Source organism: Vigna unguiculata, chromosome 3 (genome assembly GCF_037176805.1).
Source record: "Vigna unguiculata cultivar grain cowpea cultivar isolate G323 ecotype 2 chromosome 3, ASM3717680v1, whole genome shotgun sequence".
Classification (NCBI taxonomy): domain Eukaryota; kingdom Viridiplantae; phylum Streptophyta; class Magnoliopsida; order Fabales; family Fabaceae; genus Vigna; species Vigna unguiculata.
Genome location: NC_140794.1, coordinates 7,590,001 through 7,611,938, shown reverse-complemented (window position 1 = coordinate 7,611,938; position 21,938 = coordinate 7,590,001). Strand labels below are relative to the sequence as shown.

The window sequence follows — 21,938 nt, the reverse complement described above, 5'->3', positions numbered from 1 at the left end:
TAAATTGACAAAATCAAACAAAAATAGAAACTAAATTAATATTTTTTATTAAAAGTTTTAATTTGTAATAGATAATCCAACGTAGTAAGATAACTATTAGTAAAAAAGAGAATAAAATATTATAAAATAAATGGCCACAAACACTCCATATAACTAATGTTTGACTAATATTCAATTTAATACTTCACTCAAGTTGTTGTATAAATCTTGTATGTTTTATGAATGACTTTCTCGATTACTTTGTTGAATACAGTAGACCATTCACTCCTACCATCAACCAAAATAATTAATTCATCATTATTTAGATTTATAAATAAATAATTCGACATCAATATATAATATATATTTTATTTGAGTTTCATTACTAAAAATTCTCATATTACATGAGATTTTTCTTGTAAATTTATTAAAATAATTTGCAAGAAAATACTTTTTTCTGTCATTTTTTCTAAAAATTTTAATTGACAGATAATTCCTTTGTTGGTAATTATTTTCTACAAAATTATAAAATTTATAAGTATTTCCTACAAAATTTGTTGTGAAAAGTGTTTTATACAAAATATTTTACAAGAAAATTGGTAGTAATTTCTTGCAAACTTTTTTTCACAACAAAATTTATAAGTACTTCTTACGAAAAAAAATTTAAAACAAAATTAACAAGAAATATTAGGTTTTTTAGTAGTGTTTGATTGCTAAATTATTGTAAAAAAGAAAAAGAAAACCTTAGTAATCCCCTTTTTAAGAATTCTTGTTCACCAAATGTTGGAACAATTCTCCTTTTTTTTTGTTTGGGGTAAAGCGACGCTATATTCTTTTAAGAGAACCGAGAAATAAATTGTGTCAAACATAAAAACAGACATTGAATTATTCTCTGTAACGCCCCATTTAATTTAATGCGTAAAATTAAAGGAAACATCACACAGGGATAACAATGTAGCGTAGTCCTGGGGTCCTAAACATAACCCCTACAAACCGGGCACACCAAGATGTCAAAGGAAGACTGAATACAAGTCTAACAAAGAGTGTAGAGTAGAAATGCATAAAGAGATACATGAGCCATAGCCCTAAAGAAAACGTGAAGAAAACTCCAGCCCAGGTGGCTAAGCAGCGGAATCACCATTCCCTTGTTGACCACGAGAACTTCACCCATCTGCTCCCACCAATCAAATTGATGATCATCGCAAGGAAGAACAGCCACATACAATGCAACCATGCAACAAAACGGGCAAGCTAGAGCCAACACATATTCATCATACAGTCAAATACATTATCATCATCCCATATCCATATAGCAACCAAGCATGTCATGACTCTTCATTCAATACACTATGACTCGACTCGACTCATCCAGATACGTACAACTTAGTCGGATTCAGCGGATGCTTGCACTTGTGGTGGATACCCCTGCTCGACCCTGAGCTGCTCATCTCCGAGCTATGTATTACAAGTGTTATGATGAATCAAATCTCCCTCACCACAAGGTTAGCCCTTAATGAATTTCAGGCCTCCTGCTACTCTCACCACAGGAGTCAATCCGCTCTAAGTGAGACTAACCGACCCCTTAGAGTGTCAGGATGCAGTCCTTACCTTGAATCCTTACCTAGTTATACAGATGGGGCACCACCATGGACACCCACTAACAGGAGCCATGGAATTACGTCCCGACCACTGAAGCGCAACCCTGAAAGTCTCACTTAGAGACCCCAAGGAATTATGCACTGACACAGATCGACCTCATTCACATAACCAAAATAATAATTACCACGCATAGATATACATCACTCGTACCAACCTTTGAAGCCAATGCCTTTCGTGATCCAGGCCCCACTCATTCCAACACCTCATAGTTTATCCATGTAAATAAGATCCAACTCAGCATGTTATCATGCCACTTTAATATTATCCGTCTCATTTAATTCACATGCCAATTCTCATACCAACCCATCATCTACAATTCATGAACCATGCCAAATATACTTCACGCTCCATTATATACATATCACTCATCATACAATCATACTCAACCAAAACAGATCATTCAGGAACCAATAGACATCCAAACACAACATTGTCTCGCCCAGCACCTCGCTTAGGCTGAGTGGTCTAGCTCAAGCGAGACAGTCTCGCTCAGGTGAGTTCCCCCTCCGTCTAGGCGAGGGCACAAGATCAGGGGCATGAGCAACGCGGGATCTAGCTTAGGCGAGACCCCTCTCGCCTGGGCGAGTTGCCTGCTCGCTCAAAATCTTGAGCGGGTCGCCTGGGCGACCTCTCGCGTAAAAGGAGTTTGGGCGAATCCCTGATTGTCTCGCCTAGGCGAGACTGGCTCGCTTGGGCGAGATTTACAGGTCTCGCCACTGTTTCACCTGCAACAGCCATGTTTTTCGAACCAACCAAGCATACAAGGCATCCTCACACATCAAATTGAAGCATTCATTCATAAAATCAGTAACTAACTCAAGAACGACCAAAACAACATAAAAAACTTGAACCCTAACTTCCCGTACCTGGAAATGGGTTCGTACAGGACGTTCGACGCGTAACCAAGGAGTACAGCAGCCCTAAAACGTACTAAGGAGCTGAAAACAGAAGGTACACGGAACCAGGGCAGATTAGTACCAAACCCTAACTGCGAAAATACAAGGGTAAGTAAAAAAAAGGTACTCTGATGATCTAGAGGGGGTACTTACGTGGAGTAGAAACTGATTCGGAGCTAGCTCGAGAGACTTGGGGAGGAACCCTAGCAGAGCTCTAGTGCAGAAGGAGAAGGTGACGACTGCTGAGTTTCTGCAATGGTGAGAGTGAGTGTGGAATTAGGGCAGACCTAAGGACTTTATACGTTGGGCCGACCTTAGGCCCACTTACAAGGGCAGCTCACCAACTTTAGGGCAGAAAATAAAATGGGGCCTTACATTCTCTATAATCTTGATTATCATGTATAAACAATATCTAACATATTGGACTTCCCATCATATATAATAGTTTAAATTATCTTGTTATTTGCAAGTTGTGAAGGACTCTTAGCAACAACCTTTCTGTCGGACTCTTTATCTATTACATATATATATATATAAAAGAAAAATTGTACTTTGGTACGTGTCAATCTTTGAACAACTTTTTTTTTGGGTTTTCATCATTTCACACGTCTAATTTAGTGCTTTGACCAAAATAATCAATGTTTTATATTCAATCTACTCTATATTTATCATTTTTGTTTAATTTAATCACAACTTCTTTTAAAACTTTTAACAATTTTTTCTCTCTTCAAATTAAAACCAAATTTAATTTTTATATAAATATTATACTGATATTTTTATTAAAATTCACATTTGTAATAAATATTTTAAATTAGAACAAAATTTTTAAAAGTGAAGAGTCACATTATTGATTTAAAATTTTAAGTATAAGGACTAACATGATTACTTGATGTGATTTTTTATTTATTAAAATTTTAAATCAGATGTTAATCTTATCGTTAAAATTTTCATACTAATAAAAATATTTAATAATAAAAATATTAAAATAATATTTATTTTCAATTTAATTTAAAAAGAAACAAAATTAAAAAAATGAAACTAAATTAAATAAAAATAACAAATATAGAAAATAAATTAGATATAAAACATTGACCACACATCTGAATACTTTCTTAAAATTAAAAATATAAGAAAAAAAAGCAAACAATTTATTGTGTGTTAATTATTTAAACCACCTTAAAAAATCAAATTAAAGAAAATTAAAACCAAATTAGAGAAAAGAAAAACATTAGAAGGAATAAATTCAAGGAAAATAACAAATTAATATTTAAGTCTTAGATAAATATACAAATTGAAAGCCATTTTAAAAACATATAAATCCATTTAAGGAAGGGAATATTTTACTTTTCCCCATTACGCATCATTATTGCTGAAACTATGCTTCTCATCTGTGATGAACTACTGTTGGCAAGTGTTGACTATTAGTCTCAGCTGCTGCTGCATCATGATTATGTCTTCCTTCATATGTTGTTATTATCTCATTAGGATCCGTTGAAGCCCTCTCCACATACTTCCGAACGTTGCAACCTCGGGTCGTGCACCTGTAATAACTCCTATGTATCATAAAACCATGCATAACTCAGTATGAAAAATAATTAAGCATCACAGAACCAAAGTTTTTGTTAGGAATCTAATAGAGTTTAAGTCTCACATTGGTTAGAAATGAGAAAGTAAAACATTATATAAGAATAAAAGTTCATAAATCTATTGTCTTAAAATTTTGAGTTAAGAGTGGTATCAATTTTTTATGTGATTGTAGTCAAGTCTTATTGGTGTTATATACCTCTCCTTATCAACCTCACAGTTTCTTGAAATTGGAAATGATAAGCAATCGAATGTGGAGGAAAAGCAAAATCACCTTGGATACGGGTTGCCTTTGATAGGTTTCTGCCCATATTTGCGCCATCTATATCCATCATCCAAGACGGACACTTCACTTCTTGTGTGCACAATGATTCTAGGCTCTGCAACTGGATCAACTGGATCCTGGAGTCTGGCTTCTGTGTTTCTGCCAAATAATAAAACTTTACAAAATCACATAAGGTCAAATAATTGTCCCACCACGAACAGGTTTATATATATGAACTAAACCCTTACCTCCTCTTGGGATCAGGTTCATCATTTTTCTCATCCACTTTAGTTTCATGACCACCTACTTCCTCAATGTAAGTTATTACAGAACCATGTCCATCCTCACTAGATTCTAGATCCATCTGGGACAGCGAGTGAGAACTCATCTTTTCTTTCAACCTATCTGAATTCTCAGTTGATGTTAGGGTGCCTTTGGTGGTCTTACGTTCATGGTTGTGCTTTCCTTTGTAAATAATTTCAGTTACATGACCCTCGTGAGATAGCACCAGCTTTTTCTTAACAGGACAACTTGGATGTGTGCATTTGTAATAATTTCGAGAAGAGTCACTGTCACTAAGCTTACCATGTTTCATTCCATACTTCCTCCAGTTGTAGCCATCATCATGAGCGTCATTAAGCTGTATCTTAATAAATATTAAAATCCAAACCAATCTGAACCTTAATTGGATTGATTCATAGTAGAGGTATTCATGCATGGATTTGGATGAAAACTGAAATAAAATCTCCACTATTAAATTTTCATCGGTTTAGATTAATTGTATATATCATTTATCATTAAACTCAATGCATAATAGTTAATAATAAATAAATATATAATTGGTTTGGTTTGCGTTCAGTAATTTGTAAATCCGAAAATTAATATTAAAACTATCGTGAATAGTAACATGTATACAAGAATGTTAAAAATGTTAAAACTCTTAGGTTTACCGAAGGATTTTACTAAAAAGATACAATACTAATGAAATTTAAGTTCAACCATATAAGACATTGATATCACTTTAAACCTAAAACTTTAAGACAATAAATTTATGAGTCTTTATTCTTATATAATATTTTACTTTCTATTTTTAACGAACTTAAACTCAAACTTAAATTTCTAACAAAAACACAAGAAAAAATATTTAAATTTTCTTTTGTCCTCGACTCATATAAAACTAGTGTTCACGAAGATAAACAAAAAGCAATCAATCAGGAATCATAAAAAAGGCATCTCAAACCTGCTTTATTTTCGTTTTTGACAAGGGTTGTACTATTATTGGCTCAATAACGGCTTTCCGCTTATGGGCTTCACCTTCTGAACTACCCGATAATAAAACTGGGTTTGAAGACGACAAAGCAGGTGTTTCCAAATGTAACTTCGTCATCAACTCGGTAGAACTTGAAATTCCCTAAAAGAAAGATATTTAAGTAATTAAATACAAAAGAAGTAGTTCAGAGGGTATGATTGCAGTAGCAAAATTAATTATTGTAGATTTATACCGGAGGTTGTAGCTTGATGGGTAGAAAGATAAATATTAATAGACTTGTTTATTTAGTTAAATCTCTAAACATGATTAAGTTCAAACAAACAAAATTTGCCAAAAAATGGGCCACAACTTGATGGGTCAACTTTTAGTCCGAACAGACTAAGTCAACTTTTGTAAAATTTCACAACTTATAAAATTTTATTTTTTTTAATTAATTTTAAATTTTATTATTTTAATTATTTGAAATATTTTTTAAATTTTTAAATTTTCCTTTTTTTTAGTTTTTACAAATAAGTTATTTTACTTTAAAACTTTTTAAATTCTTTAATAAATAAATTATTCTCTTAAATTGTCATGAAAAATAAGTTATTATCATGAAAAATAATCTTAAGACTTAATTTACGGATTTAATTATTCTTTTTAATAATTATATTTATGATGCTAAACAAACATATATTAACTATATTTTTTTAAATATTAAAAATAATAACTATTTGTTTTTATCATATTCACTTTTTTTTAATATGTAACAAAGCAATCCTTAATAATTACATAGCTACATAATGTAAAAATCAATTTAATCTGAGAAGAGACAATACTGTTAATCTAATAAATTGATATATTTAATCTATTAAGTTTTTACGAAGATGAGAAAGATATCCCCCTATATGAATTTGTTCTCTCACTTAAATAGCAGAAACAAATCAAGGAATATATTAAAAACCAACCCATCTGAATACTTTTTATTAGAGGATCATTCTATTAGGTTTTATTTAATTTTTGTGAATTTCACTGTTCTTAAATATCTTTTTGCAATTTTTACTATAATATAAAGGTATTGCAAAACTTACACTTTAAAAACTGTTTTATTTGATTTTTGATAAAAATATACATTTACAAAATAGAAAATATATTTTTTCCTATGACTTATGTAAGCCCCATTTCAGTTTTATTTTTTGTTTGGGCCTAGCTATTCGTGGGCCTAAGACCAGTCCAGTAAGGGAACCCCAAGACCCTTTCTGCTTTCTCATTTTCACTTGTCTCCGTTTCTGAAGCTGTCTCCTTATCCCCCTCTTGTTCTTCTGCTAGGAACTCTGCTAGGGCACAAAATTGTCCGTCTCGGAGCTAGCAAGACTCATACTTCTCCAGATAAGCTGAGCTAATAGGCCTTCTAGTCCATTCTTTTCATTCCTCCACTGTTGAAAAATGCTAGTCAAGTTAGGGTTAAAGTTTCCTGACTTCATCTTGCGCGAATCCTGATGTTTCAGCTCACTGCCTTGGCCTTGGAACTGAAGTAACCCTTAGTTTCAGGATTGTCTTCGTTTTGGTTAGCCTCTGAGCAAGGTAAGGGAAACTAGGAAAATCGTTTTCTTAAGTGTTTTTACCTATTTTGAATTGATCTTGTGTTTTGGTGTTTGAATCTTGTGGCTTGATGTATGAAGTTGGTTGCTGGGTGTGTGTTCGATCAGATAAGAAAATGCATGTACTGGCAGGTGAGAAACCTGCTAATCTCGCCCAAGCGGGTAACCCTCGCCTAAGCGAGAATAGCAGGGACTCACCCCTGAATTTCACCTTGAGTGGTCGCCTAGGCGACAAGCATGATTTTTAAGCGAGGCACAGTCTCGCCTAGGCGAGAATTCGATGAAATTCTTGCAGTGGTCACTGTTGGACCCTCGCCTAGGCGAGAAGGAGTCGCCTGAGCGAAAACGCCTGGGCGAGGATCTTCAGGTTAGGCGAGAATTCGTGACAGGGGCTGTTGTGTTAGCTGATGCTACTCTATGCTTATGTTAATTACTTTCCTTGTTCATAGTATGTGATCATGCTTGGTATGTGTACTTGAATGGAACTGAAAACAGTCGTTGTTATGTATGATTTATGTCTTGAATGTTGGAAGATATATTGTTATGCATGTGATGAGCATGAGCACGAAAACATGATATTCTTGAGTGTTTGAATGCACTGAATTTGGATGATGGATAGGCATGTGATATGTGTTGAGAGGGAGTTTCAGGGGAAAACTCCTAGTGAGATATATATATATATATATATATATATATATATATATATATATATATATATATGTATGTATGTATGTATAAGTGCATGTCTAGTGTATACCTTGATATAGGAGATGTCTAGATAAAGGAAGGTATCCTGAACTCTAATAGACCTTCACGCTCACGTAGAGCAGAATGGTTTATGTGGTGAGAGTGGCAGGAGGTCCTAGTCTTGGGACAGTTTGGGCCCGAGACATTAAAGGATTAACCCTGGGTGTGGTTGGGTAATAACCCCTTGTGTCTAGACTCTGCAGAGTTTAGAAACCAGCACAGGTGCATACTCCCTTTAGAATTCTATATCAAGTGTATGATCCGGATATCGAGTCATAGGAACTTGCATTTGTATGCCCTCTCATTATTGGAATGTTTATAAGTTCATTGTTAATAATCTACTTTGTCTTGTACGTGTTTTATAATATGATTAATGACGTTTGCACTAGCTCACCCCTTGCATTTTGTGTATGTTCCTGTACTGTCTTTTCTTTGCAATGATCACCTCCTGTTGGGAGCAGATGGGGCAAATCCTGGTGGTAGATCCGATGGGGCAGCGGTGTTGCATAGCTGGACCTGTTTCTTGTGGCTCCTAGGAGTGACGTTTTGGCCCTAGAGCTGTTATAAAACTCTTGTCCTAGGACATGTCTCTTTTGAAAACTATCCTTTCTTTTGGCTTTTAAATTGTGGTTTAAGGCACTGTGTTTCTGCCTAAGACTTTTACATGTTTATGGATGACTGTAACAATGATTTTCCTATGTACTTCTTTTGTTTTCCCTGTTTATATATATATATAGCTATGTGACGTGGTTATTCGGTAGAATTAAATCTACTTAAATGGGATGTCACAACTTAACTCTTGGTCTTATTCCTGGATGTTAATTCTTATTTTATCAGCATACTTCGACGGGAAGATTTTGTAAGATCGAAACTCTAATCTTATAACCCTATGAATGAGCTTCAATAAAGATGTTCTGAGTCTGGGAAGATTACAACATCTACAACATCATGAAATTTGAAAAAGGAGGATAAGTAAAAATTACCTCATACATTCTACCTCGATATTCATTTAACTGAGTCTCTTTATGTGCAGCTGGTGGGTTCATCATATCAGCCTCCACGTTAATTGGTTTAAAAAATTGCTCAAAAACTTTGGGTCGACCAGCAGAACCCCACTCTGATACACTCCATTCCAATGCTTCCCACCACATGCTTTCTCCTTTGATGAACTTCAAATATTTCCATGGTAACTCCGATCTGGAAATACTTTGGAGCTTTGGACAACAATAAAAAACCATTTCTTCTAAAACATGTTCAACACGCATGCCATTAAAAATATTGACCAAGTTGGGAAGATGAAGAAGCGATATCACTCTTAACTTGGGGAAGAAAAACGTTAGTTTATGTTTTGGTGAGTCATGACTTAGTAGGGTGGTTACTTTTGGACAGTCTTCAACATTAATCTCTTCCAAAAAGGGAATGCTGATGAAAGTATGTAAAGTGAAGATAGTAGTTAACATGGGGCAAGTGTGTAATGCTATATGCTTTAGGTAGGAAAAGGGACTACACTCTTGGCAAATGCTTCTTAAATTCTTCATATAAAATACACTCAAGAACTCCAGCTTTAGAGAAACAGGTTCATCACGTGAATTACCTCCATCAACAATTGTTTCCATTTCATTACATTCCGCCAATATGCAAACTTTCAACCCGCGTACGTTGCTCAAATTGAAATCCGAGAGACTCTTGATGGTCATATGTCGATCAAGGTACAAGGCTTTGAAGCGTCCAAGATTCATGTCTACTCCATTGGGAATATTTACACCATTAACAAACTTCATGCTGTAGTCAAAATGTTTGAATTTTGTCTCTAGTTCAGGTGTTACACGGGATATTAGACGCCGCATGTGATGACCAACAACCAATCGGAAATCGAGAGATTTTTTGGCGGGTATGAGTTCCAAGAGATCAGCCTTTGGGACATATATGCTCACCGTCTTCAACTTCTCTAGTCCCAAAATTTCCACCAAGACACTATTGACGTTCTCGCTCCATTGCTCATCTTCAGGGTCGACGTCAAGGCTTAGATAATTCAACTGAGTAAGATTTGATATCACTCCAGGAGGAATTATCATTGTGTTAGAAATCTGTTTGCCTTTTTTACCACGACTAAGTACACGATGGTATGCATCAAAGCATAGGACTAAGCGTTGCAGGTTGATCAATTCTCGAATGTCTTTTGGCAAATGGGTTATCAAAGTCCCGTCAAGATCAAGCTCTTCGAGATTCTTCAGCTGAAAAATTTGCGGGGATATTTCCATTAAGAGATCACAACCTTTAAGATATAATTTCTTAAGTTGCATCAATTTTGTGAGAGAAGGGGGCAAATCCCTTATACTAGTGTAGGATATGTCCAAGTGTTGAAGTAGAGGCATGTGGTTGAAAAATGAATCAGGGATATCCAATAAATCAGCATTGCCCTGCAACAACAACACTTTGAGTTTAGGGCAGTCTGGTGATTGGGGTAGTTCACATATTTTATCGTCAATCAATTGTATCTGCACAAGATTTTGCCATTGTCCAATGCAAGGTGGCTCCGTCAATCCTAATGATTTTGATTTGCGTAATGATTTAATTATATCATAGGTTTCTATTGGCAAATAGACGACTCCACTTTGAATTTTCAACAAGACAAAACAGTCTAGAAGCTCATCGATGTAATATTGTAACTGTCTTTTGTATTCACCAAGCTCTTCTGCGTATCGTAATACATTAGCCCAATAAGAAACCAAGATATCATCTCTCACTCCATTTTTAATGTTGGGAACAGGTAAACTGTGTCGGAGGTAAAACTTTAGTTCATCATCGATATCTTCCCAAATGATATTTACAAATGCATTGACCATGACTCTGCTAATGCCAATTCGATCACAATCTTGATAATCATAGAAAGGGTTCGGACTGCTTAATTTGTCAAGTACAAGCTCCCAGTATTTATCATCTTTCACATACCTAAGATGTTTTGCCACAAGGACAATGGCAAGAAGATGACCATGGCTTTTCTTGACTATTTCCACCGCTATTTTCTGAATAGTCGTTGATGAACCCACTGTGCTACAGCTGATACAACTTCCCACATAGGTATAGAAGAGTTTCCAAGGCAACAGGTGATCCTGGGTCCAAATATTCAAATCCATTGAGGATGCAATTCCGAAGTCATCATCCATAACCGCCTGTGTTGAAGACTCAGTTGTTATCAACACCACTATCCCAGTTGGAAATTGCACTTTTTGGAGGTCCAGCTTCCTGTTGCTATCTGCATCCACTACAACCACTAACAGCCTATTCCTCCTCTTCTTCTCGTCAGTGTCTAGTGTGGTTAACATGTCATCACCTTCTGTCATAGAAATACTTCCCATGATCTTATTGATTTCTTCTTGAACTTGAACCTCCGCATCAGTCTCACCTGTCAAGGCATTGATCCATACGGCCATAAGAAAATCTTTGCCAATTCCAAACACGTTGTGTTTATCTTCCAAGGCTGTAACTATTTTGCTCACTACAGATTCTTTTTCAGCTGAGTTTCTGGTCAACAATCTGATATAGCGCGCACAGAAATCTCCAGAAAACAAAGTTTGAATTAGTTGGTTAACTGCAAGATCAACAATTAGGGGGAGTAGGCCTTCTGGTATTACATCATTATCGCGGTTGAAGATGGATCTCTCACCACTTTCTATTTCAGCCATTATTTCCACAGGCATGAATCCTTTCATGCATCTCAGTGCCTTCTCAGTTAGTAGACTCCATGGTTTGTAAATCACAGGATAACGTTCAGTGAAAAATAACTGAGTTTTCCATTCAGGAAATGCATTAATCCAGGATCTTAATACGCCGTCCTCTTCTAATTTCACTGGATAAGTCAACACGAGGCTGATAAAATCCCTTAACCTAACCAAACCTCGCAGCTCCTTGTATGAAACTTCATCTCCATCTTCATATTGAACAATATCGTCAAAATTTCCATATCTACTGTCGTCTATTATTTCATTTTGAGGAGTAAAAAATTCACGACCCAAAATATGTTCTGCATATGGAACAAAATCAAAACTTCCATGTCCTGTCCTGAAAATATTGAGAAAAATGAAGAATGTAAAAATCATCACCCAAGAAAAGCAAACCAGAATTTACTTGTACAGTAGAAGATAATAAAGAGTAGTTTTCAATTCTTAAGTAGTAACTCCATCAAAAAATTATAAACATGACTGACTAAGAAATGATGAAACATAGAGAAAATAAATTAAGATGCATGACGGAGGCAAGAGCGGAATACTAACACAATTTTCATATACAAACCCATGAAACCGGCCACTCGTGCGAGAGCTTCTCTCCATCTCTGCACTTCTTCCATCCTCTCCTTACGTTCCCTGAATCTTTCTTCGTGTCTCGAAAAGGCTTTCCCATAACATCCATTCTGAATTAGCACCTCAGAGTGATGGACACCGTAAAAAATAGGGAGAACAGACTTTGGAGAAGATTCAACGGCGTTGATGATGGCCACTAGTTCACGCAAACAGCAAATTGAGGAAGCGTAGTTCTTCGAAAGGACCACAATGAAAAGGCGAGAGCGCTCAATGGCTTGAAATAGGTCAAATGTTTTGGATTCACCTTTAACAAAGACGTGGATGCCTCTATTTCTGAGAGGATCAAGAACACACCCTGTGATGAAGTTGATGTCTTCGTGATGGAAGCTCACAAACACTGAGGAAGCCATTGATTGCAATTGAAAGAGTAGAAGTGAGTATTTGTGCACAGAAAGAACATCTGAGTCAATCAAAGTCCTAAATAACTGTCTCCCTTTGATTGGTGGAGCTGAAAGCACGCAGACTGTGCTTTCGGGGAATGGTGTAGATGTGACTTTCTTATAGTAGAATCCGACGGTGATAACGGCATAAGATCTAATATATTGAAATATATATATATATATATATATATATATATATATATATAAATTTTTTATAATTTATTTATTAATTATTAACATTTCATTAATGTGTTTTTCAATATTGTAAAACTGTTTTAATTTATTATTTTATATATGATTTTATTAACACTTCACATAATTCTTTATTTAAATTTTATTTTAATATTTCTATTTAATTTTAAAATTATTTTTCATATTAAAATAGTTTACAGCTTTTATTATTTTATTACATAAATAAATCAATTACAAACTTTTTATTCTTTTCTTTATATTATTTTTCAATCTAAATAGCATTAATTTTCATTCTCTTTTTTTTCGCGTTTTCTCAAATCTAATATTGAATCCACACAAAGCCTAAGGAAAGAAATATTTTTTTTTTAAATTTAAATTAATATTTATTAATTTTTGGATAGATTTCTTCCAGTAACAATGGTAAAGTGGTTAAAAACAATTTAAAGAAAAAAAAAATTAAATATCTTTTTAAAATTTGCTAAATATTTTATGATAAAAAAATTAAAATAAAAGATGCACTGATTTTGGTATAATTATTATTATATTCTTAATTTTTGCTTATTTAATATTAATAAATAAATTACATAATTTTATACTTAAAAGTTATAATATAATTTGTTATTATATCTTAATGAATATAAATATATTATGAATAAAATACAGTAAAAAGTTAACCTTCAAAAATAGATTCTCATATATATACTTACTAGTTGTTAATCGATCCGAAATATATAATATATTAAGCAACTTGATTCGTTTTTTTTTTCAATTTAAAATAATGTAGATAAAAAAAATTAAAGAAATATAATTTTGGCTTAAATACTTTTTCGTTCTTATGTTGCGGATGATCATTATTTTGACACAATGTTTAAAATGGTCATCATTTTTACCAAATGGGTAAAATGATCCTCATTTTCGCAATTCGTTATTTTATTTGGTCATTCTATGTGAAGTTGTTTACATCAGTAACGGAGCACTGTCTTTACATCAGTAACGGAGCACTGTACATGTGACACTGTTTGTATTACATTGTGTGTTATGTGTGGTAATTTAGAAACCATGCAGAACATCACAACAATCCAAATACAAACAAATCCCAAAATAGAATTACGAAAACCCTAACCCACGAGCAAACACAACCCAGAGAATCCTAAACCCACTTACTTCTTACTTCGTTAATATTATTAACTGGAGAATTGAAATGAAGAGCGTGACTGCAATCCAACGATGAAATGACAAGATGAAATGACAAGTATTAGCTGCTTCTTCTGTAAATTCGAGCTCAAGAAAGACGAAGATGAAGAAATAGTCTCCAAGGATGAAGAGCGCGAATGCAATCAACTCAAGCCCTAATTCCCCAGATTGTACTGATTTAAACGGCGTCACAGTAAATGATCAAATAAAACATGAATTGCGAAAATGAGGATCATTCTAAACATTCGTTAAGAATGATGATCATTTTAAATATTCTCTCAAAATGAGAATCATCCGCAACAAACAGTATGAAAATGAGGATGAAAAAGGTATTTAAGCTTATAATTTTTAACCAAGTTTTTTTTTTAGATTATTTTCTTGTTTTTTTATCATAACGCTAATTTATATTTTTAAAGAGTTTAAATATTTAATGTGATGTTTAATATAATAATGTCATGATAAAATAATTCCTAATTTATTACTAAAGTAATCCTAAAATTATATTATAAGAACAAATTAAATTCAAAAATCTTTGCAGTACACTTTTTTACATATTCACCTACTAATTTTTTTTTTGTTACGACAACACAACACACATTTAAAAACTAAATCAATTATTTATTCTATTTTCCTTTTTAATACTTGAATAATTTCAACTTACTTGAAATAATATTGGTAATTCTAGTCCTACATAATTAAAATGGGTAATTTTAATTAAACGAGAAGTAATTGAATTGAAATTTTCAGCCGTAATTTGTTTTAAAATATATTATAATTCTCTTAAAATTTAATTTTATCAAAATTTTAAAAGAATTATAATATATTTTAATTTCTTAAAAGCGTAACAATTTTATTTTTATCCTATAAGTAAATATTTAAAAACCGAAATACTCTTTCCTCTCACTTTAAAGATGTAATTTTAACTAACTTGTTATGTTAAAAAAAAAACAAATTTTTGTTATGAATTAAAGATTATACATTTACTCATATGATCCATTAAATCATATGATTCATTATTCTTTATGTAAATATTTATATTAACTAAGTTGATTTTGTTTCCTTTATGGATTACATGTTGTATCTATAAATAAGACTCTTCCTATGAATATGAGTTGCTCCCTATTCTCTCATTCTCTATTGTTTATTCTTTTCTCTATTATCTATTATTCTCTATTCTATATTATTCGCTTTATTGCTTTATTTTATAACACGTTATCAGCACGATGCTCCAACCAATTGAGGACTAGAACCAATTGAGGACTAGTAGAAGTTGTTTCTCTCTAACGATAGTGCTCTGCGTGTCTCAATCCAGGCTCTTTCTAATCTTTTCTTAATTTATAATTTTACCTTATATTCTTCCTCTTGTGATAAGAATTGTTTGACTTTATCAATTTTCATCTCCGTCTTATTATTTAATTTTATTTTGACCGTTATTATTATTAATATTATTATTTTGATTATATTATTATTATTATTATTATTATTATTAATATCATTATTTTATGTGTTAGTTCTAAAAACCAAAAATCTTGCCAAATTTGGATTTGTGACCTTTGATATTGCAAGGAAGAATTCCTTATAATGGATTTTAAATGTTGAAATACATTTAGATGCAATGGATATTGGGATACCATTAAATAAAGAAATAAAGCATCTAAGCAACTAATTTGCTCATGCGAAAAAAATATTGTGAGAAAGGATTCACAAATATTATGAATTTATTTCATGCCTATGTATGGCTGGCTGGACAAAGCAATAAAGCTTTTGATGAAAAATCATGAGATCCGCCTAATCTGCTTCATTCCCAAAAGTGAATGCAACAATCAATATTATGAATTTATTTCATGCCTTTGTATGGCTGAGCAAAGCAATGAGCGTTTGATAGAAAATCATGAAACTTGTCCAAATTGGTTCTACTCCATTCCCAGAAGTGAATGTAACAACATTTGATTTATATTTTCATGATCGTGATCATGATCTTGATTTTGGACATGGTTATAAAGAAAATTTCAAAGACACGTTTTATTACCAGAAGTGGCACGATAATGTGAAAAAAGAAAAAGGAAAATGTGAAAATATTGCAAAAAGATGAAAGTATATATTGTCATTACGGTGGTAAAGGTCATTTGAGTTGTACTTATTGTACACCAAAGCATCTTACAAATGATGAGAAAAACATGAAAACACACTTTGCTTATGAAGATGGTGATTCTGATTATGGCCATATGAATGTTACTCATCTTGACATTGTTATTTTCTTCGCTAAAGCAAATGGAAGCATTTTGATCACCTCATTGATTATGAGAGTGTTAAAATATAAAAAATCTCATATTGATATTTACATTTATATGAAAAACGAATGTTTGCACTAGTACCGCAAAGATATGTGCTTATTGATAGTGCAACAACTTATACAATTCTCAAGAGTAATAAATTTTTCTCTTGTTTGATAATGTGAGACATCGATGTTAGTATTATTTATAGTATTACAAATATATTTGAAGACTCTAGAAGAGCTATTATACTTCTACCAAGAAGTTGAATAGAAACTTATTAAGTTTCAATGATATTTGTCTAAATGGATATTATATTGAGACAAACAATGAAAAAGATATGAAATATCTTTATATCTCTATGATTAAGTTGAAAAAGAAAGTGTATTGGAGAAATTATCAACACTCTCTTATAGTTTGTACTACAAGTTTATTAGTACAATTGAAATGCATGTCATGGTAAACTAGAAATTTACAAATCAAAATGATTGTCTTGTTTGACATGATCAGTCATTATGATGCGAAAAAAAAAGATTGAAAAACTCATGTGGACACGTTTGAAGCGTGGTAGACCTATTGGTTCCAAAGATAAAAACTCTTGAATGAGAAAGGGAGTTAATATGTAAAATGACCTAATCGAAAAGGTTGAAATCCCAAAAAGATTCATTTGACATAATTAATGATTCGGTTCCAGAAGAACCTCAAGTACCTGAAATGGTTGAAAATGATGAGATCTCAATAAATTATGTCATGAATCATATAATATGGAACCAAAATAAAGTCAACATTGATGAAACTTTTACATATAATATAATGATGAATGCTATGAATGACAATGAGCATCAATAACTAATGATCATTGAAGATTGTCGACAAAGACATGATTGGCCAAAATGAAAATATGCAAAGAAGCATAATCGCTTGCTAAATGAAAGATTTTTGGACCTATAGTTCGCACACCTGAAGGTGTGAAACCTGTTGGGTACATATGGATTTTTGCGCAAAAATCAAATAAAGAATGATGAAATACAAAGCACAATTAGTTGTTCAAGGTTGTTCACAAAACCTTGTATTGATTTGTGAAAAAACATATTCACTATTATTAGATGCAACAACATTGCAATATTCGATTATCCTAATTGCATAACAAGGTTTGCATTTACATCTAATGGATTATGTTACAACCTATTCGTACGATTCTTTTGAGAATCATATTTATATGAAAATCCCTGAAGGATTTTATTTGCCTAACAATGCAAATTTTAAAGAGGATTATTCAGTAAAATTGAATAAGTATCTTTATGGATTGAAACAATCAAGACGTATGTGGTATAATCGTCTTAGTGAGTACTTGTTAAAGGAAGGGTATAAAAATGACCATATTTTTCCTTGTATTTATATGAAAAAATCCGAGAATGAATTTTCCATAATTATTGTTTATGTAAATGACATAAATATCGTTGAAACTTCTAATGAGCTTACAAAGGCAATTGATTGCTTAAAGAAAAGATTTGAGATTAAGGATCTTGAAAAGACAATTTTTTTTTTTAGATTACAAATTGAGTATTTAAACAAAGATGTTTTTATGCATCAAGAGGCTTATATAATTAAGGTGTGTAAAATGTTCTAAATGGACAAGTCACATTCATTATGCACTCTAATAGTTGTGAGGTCGTTAGATGTTGATAAATGCTCTTCTTAGACCTCAAGAAAATGATGAAGATCTTCTTGGTCCAGAAGCACAATATCTTAGTGTCATAGAAACACTAATGTATCTTGCTAATTATACTCGATGATATTGCATTTGCTGTAAATTTGTTAAGCAAGATATATTTCTTCAACTACAAAAAGAAAATGATTTGGAGTAAAACATATGTTTCATTACCTTAAGGGTACTACGAATATGAGATTATTTCATCCAAATGATTCAGAATCAGACCTAATGGGTTATATATATGCATGTTATTTTACATATTCTCACAATGTCACAATGGTTGATCACAACAAGATGTTTGTTCACATGTGGTAGCATAATGGTTTCATGATGGTATATGAAACAAACCATAGTAGCAACATCGTCTAATCATACAAAATTACGAGAAAAGTTGTGAATATGTTTGGTTAAGGTCTATAATTCAACATGTGCAAGAAACTTGTGACTATCCCCGACAAAGATGGAATCAACAACCATATATGAAGACAATAGTGTATTGTTCAATTGGTTCAATTGAAAGGATGATATAGATTTCCAAAAATTCATTCATCTGAAAATATACAGGTCTATTTGTAAAGTTTTTGCCAACAAGAACTTTTGAGCAAATGACTCACAAGTTCGGACTCCGTCACCTTAATGATGTAAGTTTATATGAGGGGAGGGGGAGAAATAGAATATGTGATGAACAATATTGTATTAAAGAATACATAATGTTGTACTCTTTTTTTCTTCACTAGGTTTTTTATCCCAAAGGATTTTTCCTAGTAAGGTTTTAATGAGGCACATTCTCTTTATATCAATGGACATCAAGGGAGAATGTTATGAATTAATGATTGTCCATTGATTTGATACATCTATTCATATGATTGATACTCATATAATACATTACTCTTTATGTAAATATTTGTATTGTATTAACTAAGTTGATTTGTTTCCTTTATGGATTACATGTTGTATCTATAAATAGGATTCTTCCTATCAATAATAATACACTCCTGAGTTGCTCCATATTCTCTCATCCTTTATTGTTTATTTTCTTCTCTATCTATTATTCTATATGTTATTCGCTTTATTGCTTTATTTTATAACATTTTTAAATATATATATATATATATATATATATATATATATATATATATATATATATATATATATATATATATATATTACAAATTTTAAAATTATTCATCCAAAAAGTAGAGAAAGTGTATACAAAGAACAATTCAAATTATCTTAAATTTAAAAAATTCTCAATGGTAAAACTAAACGTAACCAATAAAATTCCAATCAATCATATATATATATATATATATATATATATATATATTAGCGTAAAAACAGGCATTATCGTGTTTGTACGTATATATTTTTTAAATATGTGTGTTATTATATTAGTAGGTGATAATATTGTAATGTTATTAAGTTAATATATAAATTAAAATTAAGTAACTGTCTATTTTTAAAAATTTAATAAATTATTATATTTAAAGGATAAAATTGGTATTTTGAAATGTGGACACAAAAAGAGAATTTTCTTTATATATTGTTATAGATATATATTTTTATAGATATATAAAGAGTGTTAGTGAGAATGTTATAAAGATTCTTCTAATCTCGGTTTAGATTATTTTTATTTTTCTACGCCATATAATTGCATTATTTAAATTTAAATTATTTATTTTCTATTCAAAAGCATCGAAGAATAAAAGGAAATTTGATGTTTTCGGGAACTATAGGGATATGGACAAAACTTTCAAGTGATCGACATTTGGTTTGTTTCCACTTCTTGCATCCGATATCATGTTCTTTGACGTCAACGTCAACATTGAACTTTTATCCAATCCCATTAAGAACTTCTAGATGAAAACATTTTGGAATAGACTTTGTTCATAGCATACTCCAAAATCATGTTCTATGATTCTTCCTTTCACATACTTCATTCTATTGTGTTGTATAAGTCAATTGTTCAAAGTTTAATTCACAGAAGTATCCCTGCTTCCAATGCTTCTTTTCGGTTCTTCACCCAAGTCCATTTTTCATTCCACCACGTTTTCATGCATTGCGATTCGAAACTGGAGATTCTTTTCAATCACCAATGCCACCAATGGTTTTGCTTCTACTTCATCGATTTCCTCAAATCCTTTCACCATCATCAAATCGCACAAGCATACACTCTTCCACTACCTAAATAATCGAACTTTAGACCAAGCTCGTGCCTTTTTCGATCAAATCCCTTCCCCCCATGTTTCCCTCTACACCATAATGCTCCATGCTTACGCTAGCAACCACAGACTCCGCGAAGCTATCGACCTCTTTCGTCAAATTCCCTTCAAGGACGTCGTTTCCTGGAACGCCATGATTAAGGGGTGTCTCCATTGCGGCGATATGGTCACCGCCAGGAAGTTGTTCGACGAAATGCCCCACCGAACCGTTGTGTCGTGGACCACCCTCGTCGATGGGTTACTTCGCTTGGGAGTTGTCGAGGAGGCTGAAGCCTTGTTCTGGTCAATGGACCCTTTGGACAGGGATGTGGCTTCGTGGAATGCAATGATTCATGGGTATTGTGGTAATGGTAGAGTTCATGATGCTTTGCGCTTGTTCCGCCAAATGCCTTCTAAGGATGATATTTCTTGGAGTTGTATCATTTCTGGGCTTGATCACAATGGGGAGAGTGAACAAGCATTGGTTGTTTTTCGCGACATGGTGGCTTCTGGTGTCTGTCCATCTTCTGTTGGCTTGGTTTGTGGGTTGTCTGCTGCTGCTAAGATACTGGCTTTTCACGTGGGGATTCAAATTCATTGCTCTGCTCTCAAGCTGGGTGACTGGCGTTTTGATGAATTTGTATCTTCTTCTCTGGTTACGTTTTATAGTTGTTGCAAACAGATGGAATCTGCGTGTTGGGTTTTTGGTGAGGCACTTTGTAAGAATGTGGTGGTTTGCACAGCACTATTGACGGGGTATGGTTTCAATGATAAGCATCCAGAGGCGTTAGAGGTGTTTAGACAAATGATGAGAATTGGTGTGATTCCCAATGAGTCTTCCTTCACCAGTGCTCTGAATTCTTGTTGTGGATTGGAGGATCTTGAGAGGGGGAAAGTGATCCATGCCGAGGTGGTTAAGATGGGTTTGGAAAGTGGTGGATATGTGGGAGGTTCTCTAGTTGTTATGTATAGTAAATGTGGTTATGTCAGTGATGCAGTTTCTGTGTTTAAGGGGATTAATGAAAAGAGTGTTGTCTCGTGGAACACCGTCATTGTTGGTTGTGCACAGCATGGATGTGGCATGTGGGTTCTAGCATTCTTTAATCAAATGCTGCGTCAAAGAGTTGATCCAAATGGAGTCACATTAACCGGTTTGCTTTCTGCCTGTAGTCGCTCTGGTATGTTACAGAAAGCAAGGTGCATCTTCAGATACTTTGGCCAGGAAAGGTCAGTTACACTAACGATTGAGCACTACACAAGCATGGTGGATGTGCTTGGCCGGTGTGGAGAGCTTGAGGAAGCAGAAGCACTGGTGATGAGCATGCCAATGAAAGCAAATTCTATGGTATGGTTGGCTTTACTGAGTGCATGCAGGAAACACTCTAATATAGATGTAGCTGAAAGAGCTGCAAATCGGATATTTGAAATGGAACCTGATTGTAGTGCTGCGTATGTATTGCTCTCAAACTTGTATGCTTCTTCGAGCAGATGGGCTGAAGCAGCTTTGATACGTAAAAGAATGAAACATAATGGAGTTGTGAAACAACCAGGATCCAGTTGGGTAACCTTAAAAGGACAAAAGCACAACTTTCTCTCTGCAGATAGGTCACATCCTCTTACTGAGAAAATTTATCAAACGCTAG

The 21,938-nt window shown here is 33.2% G+C and overlaps 1 protein-coding gene and 1 pseudogene across 2 annotated transcripts in view; one reads left to right on the top strand and one right to left on the bottom strand.

Annotated features, from left to right (window-relative positions):
* Positions 1 to 3,776: 3,776 nt before the first annotated feature.
* Positions 3,777 to 12,756, bottom strand: LOC114178693 (uncharacterized; annotated as a pseudogene). Its single transcript, XR_014993766.1, has 6 exons — positions 12,255 to 12,756; positions 8,964 to 12,042; positions 5,624 to 5,794; positions 4,632 to 5,023; positions 4,393 to 4,542; positions 3,777 to 4,087 (listed from the first exon to the last, which is right to left on the bottom strand). The product of XR_014993766.1 is annotated as an uncharacterized LOC114178693 (transcript).
* Positions 12,757 to 19,910: 7,154 nt separating this feature from the next.
* Positions 19,911 to 21,938, top strand: part of LOC114177288 (Pentatricopeptide repeat (PPR) superfamily protein) — a 2,993-nt gene continuing 965 nt past the window's right edge. Inside the window, exon 1 of the mRNA XM_028062567.2 lies at positions 19,911 to 21,938. This exon is cut by the window's right edge and continues 965 nt beyond it. Within this exon, the coding sequence (XP_027918368.2) occupies positions 20,096 to 21,938 (1,843 nt within the window). The 5' untranslated portion in view covers positions 19,911 to 20,095.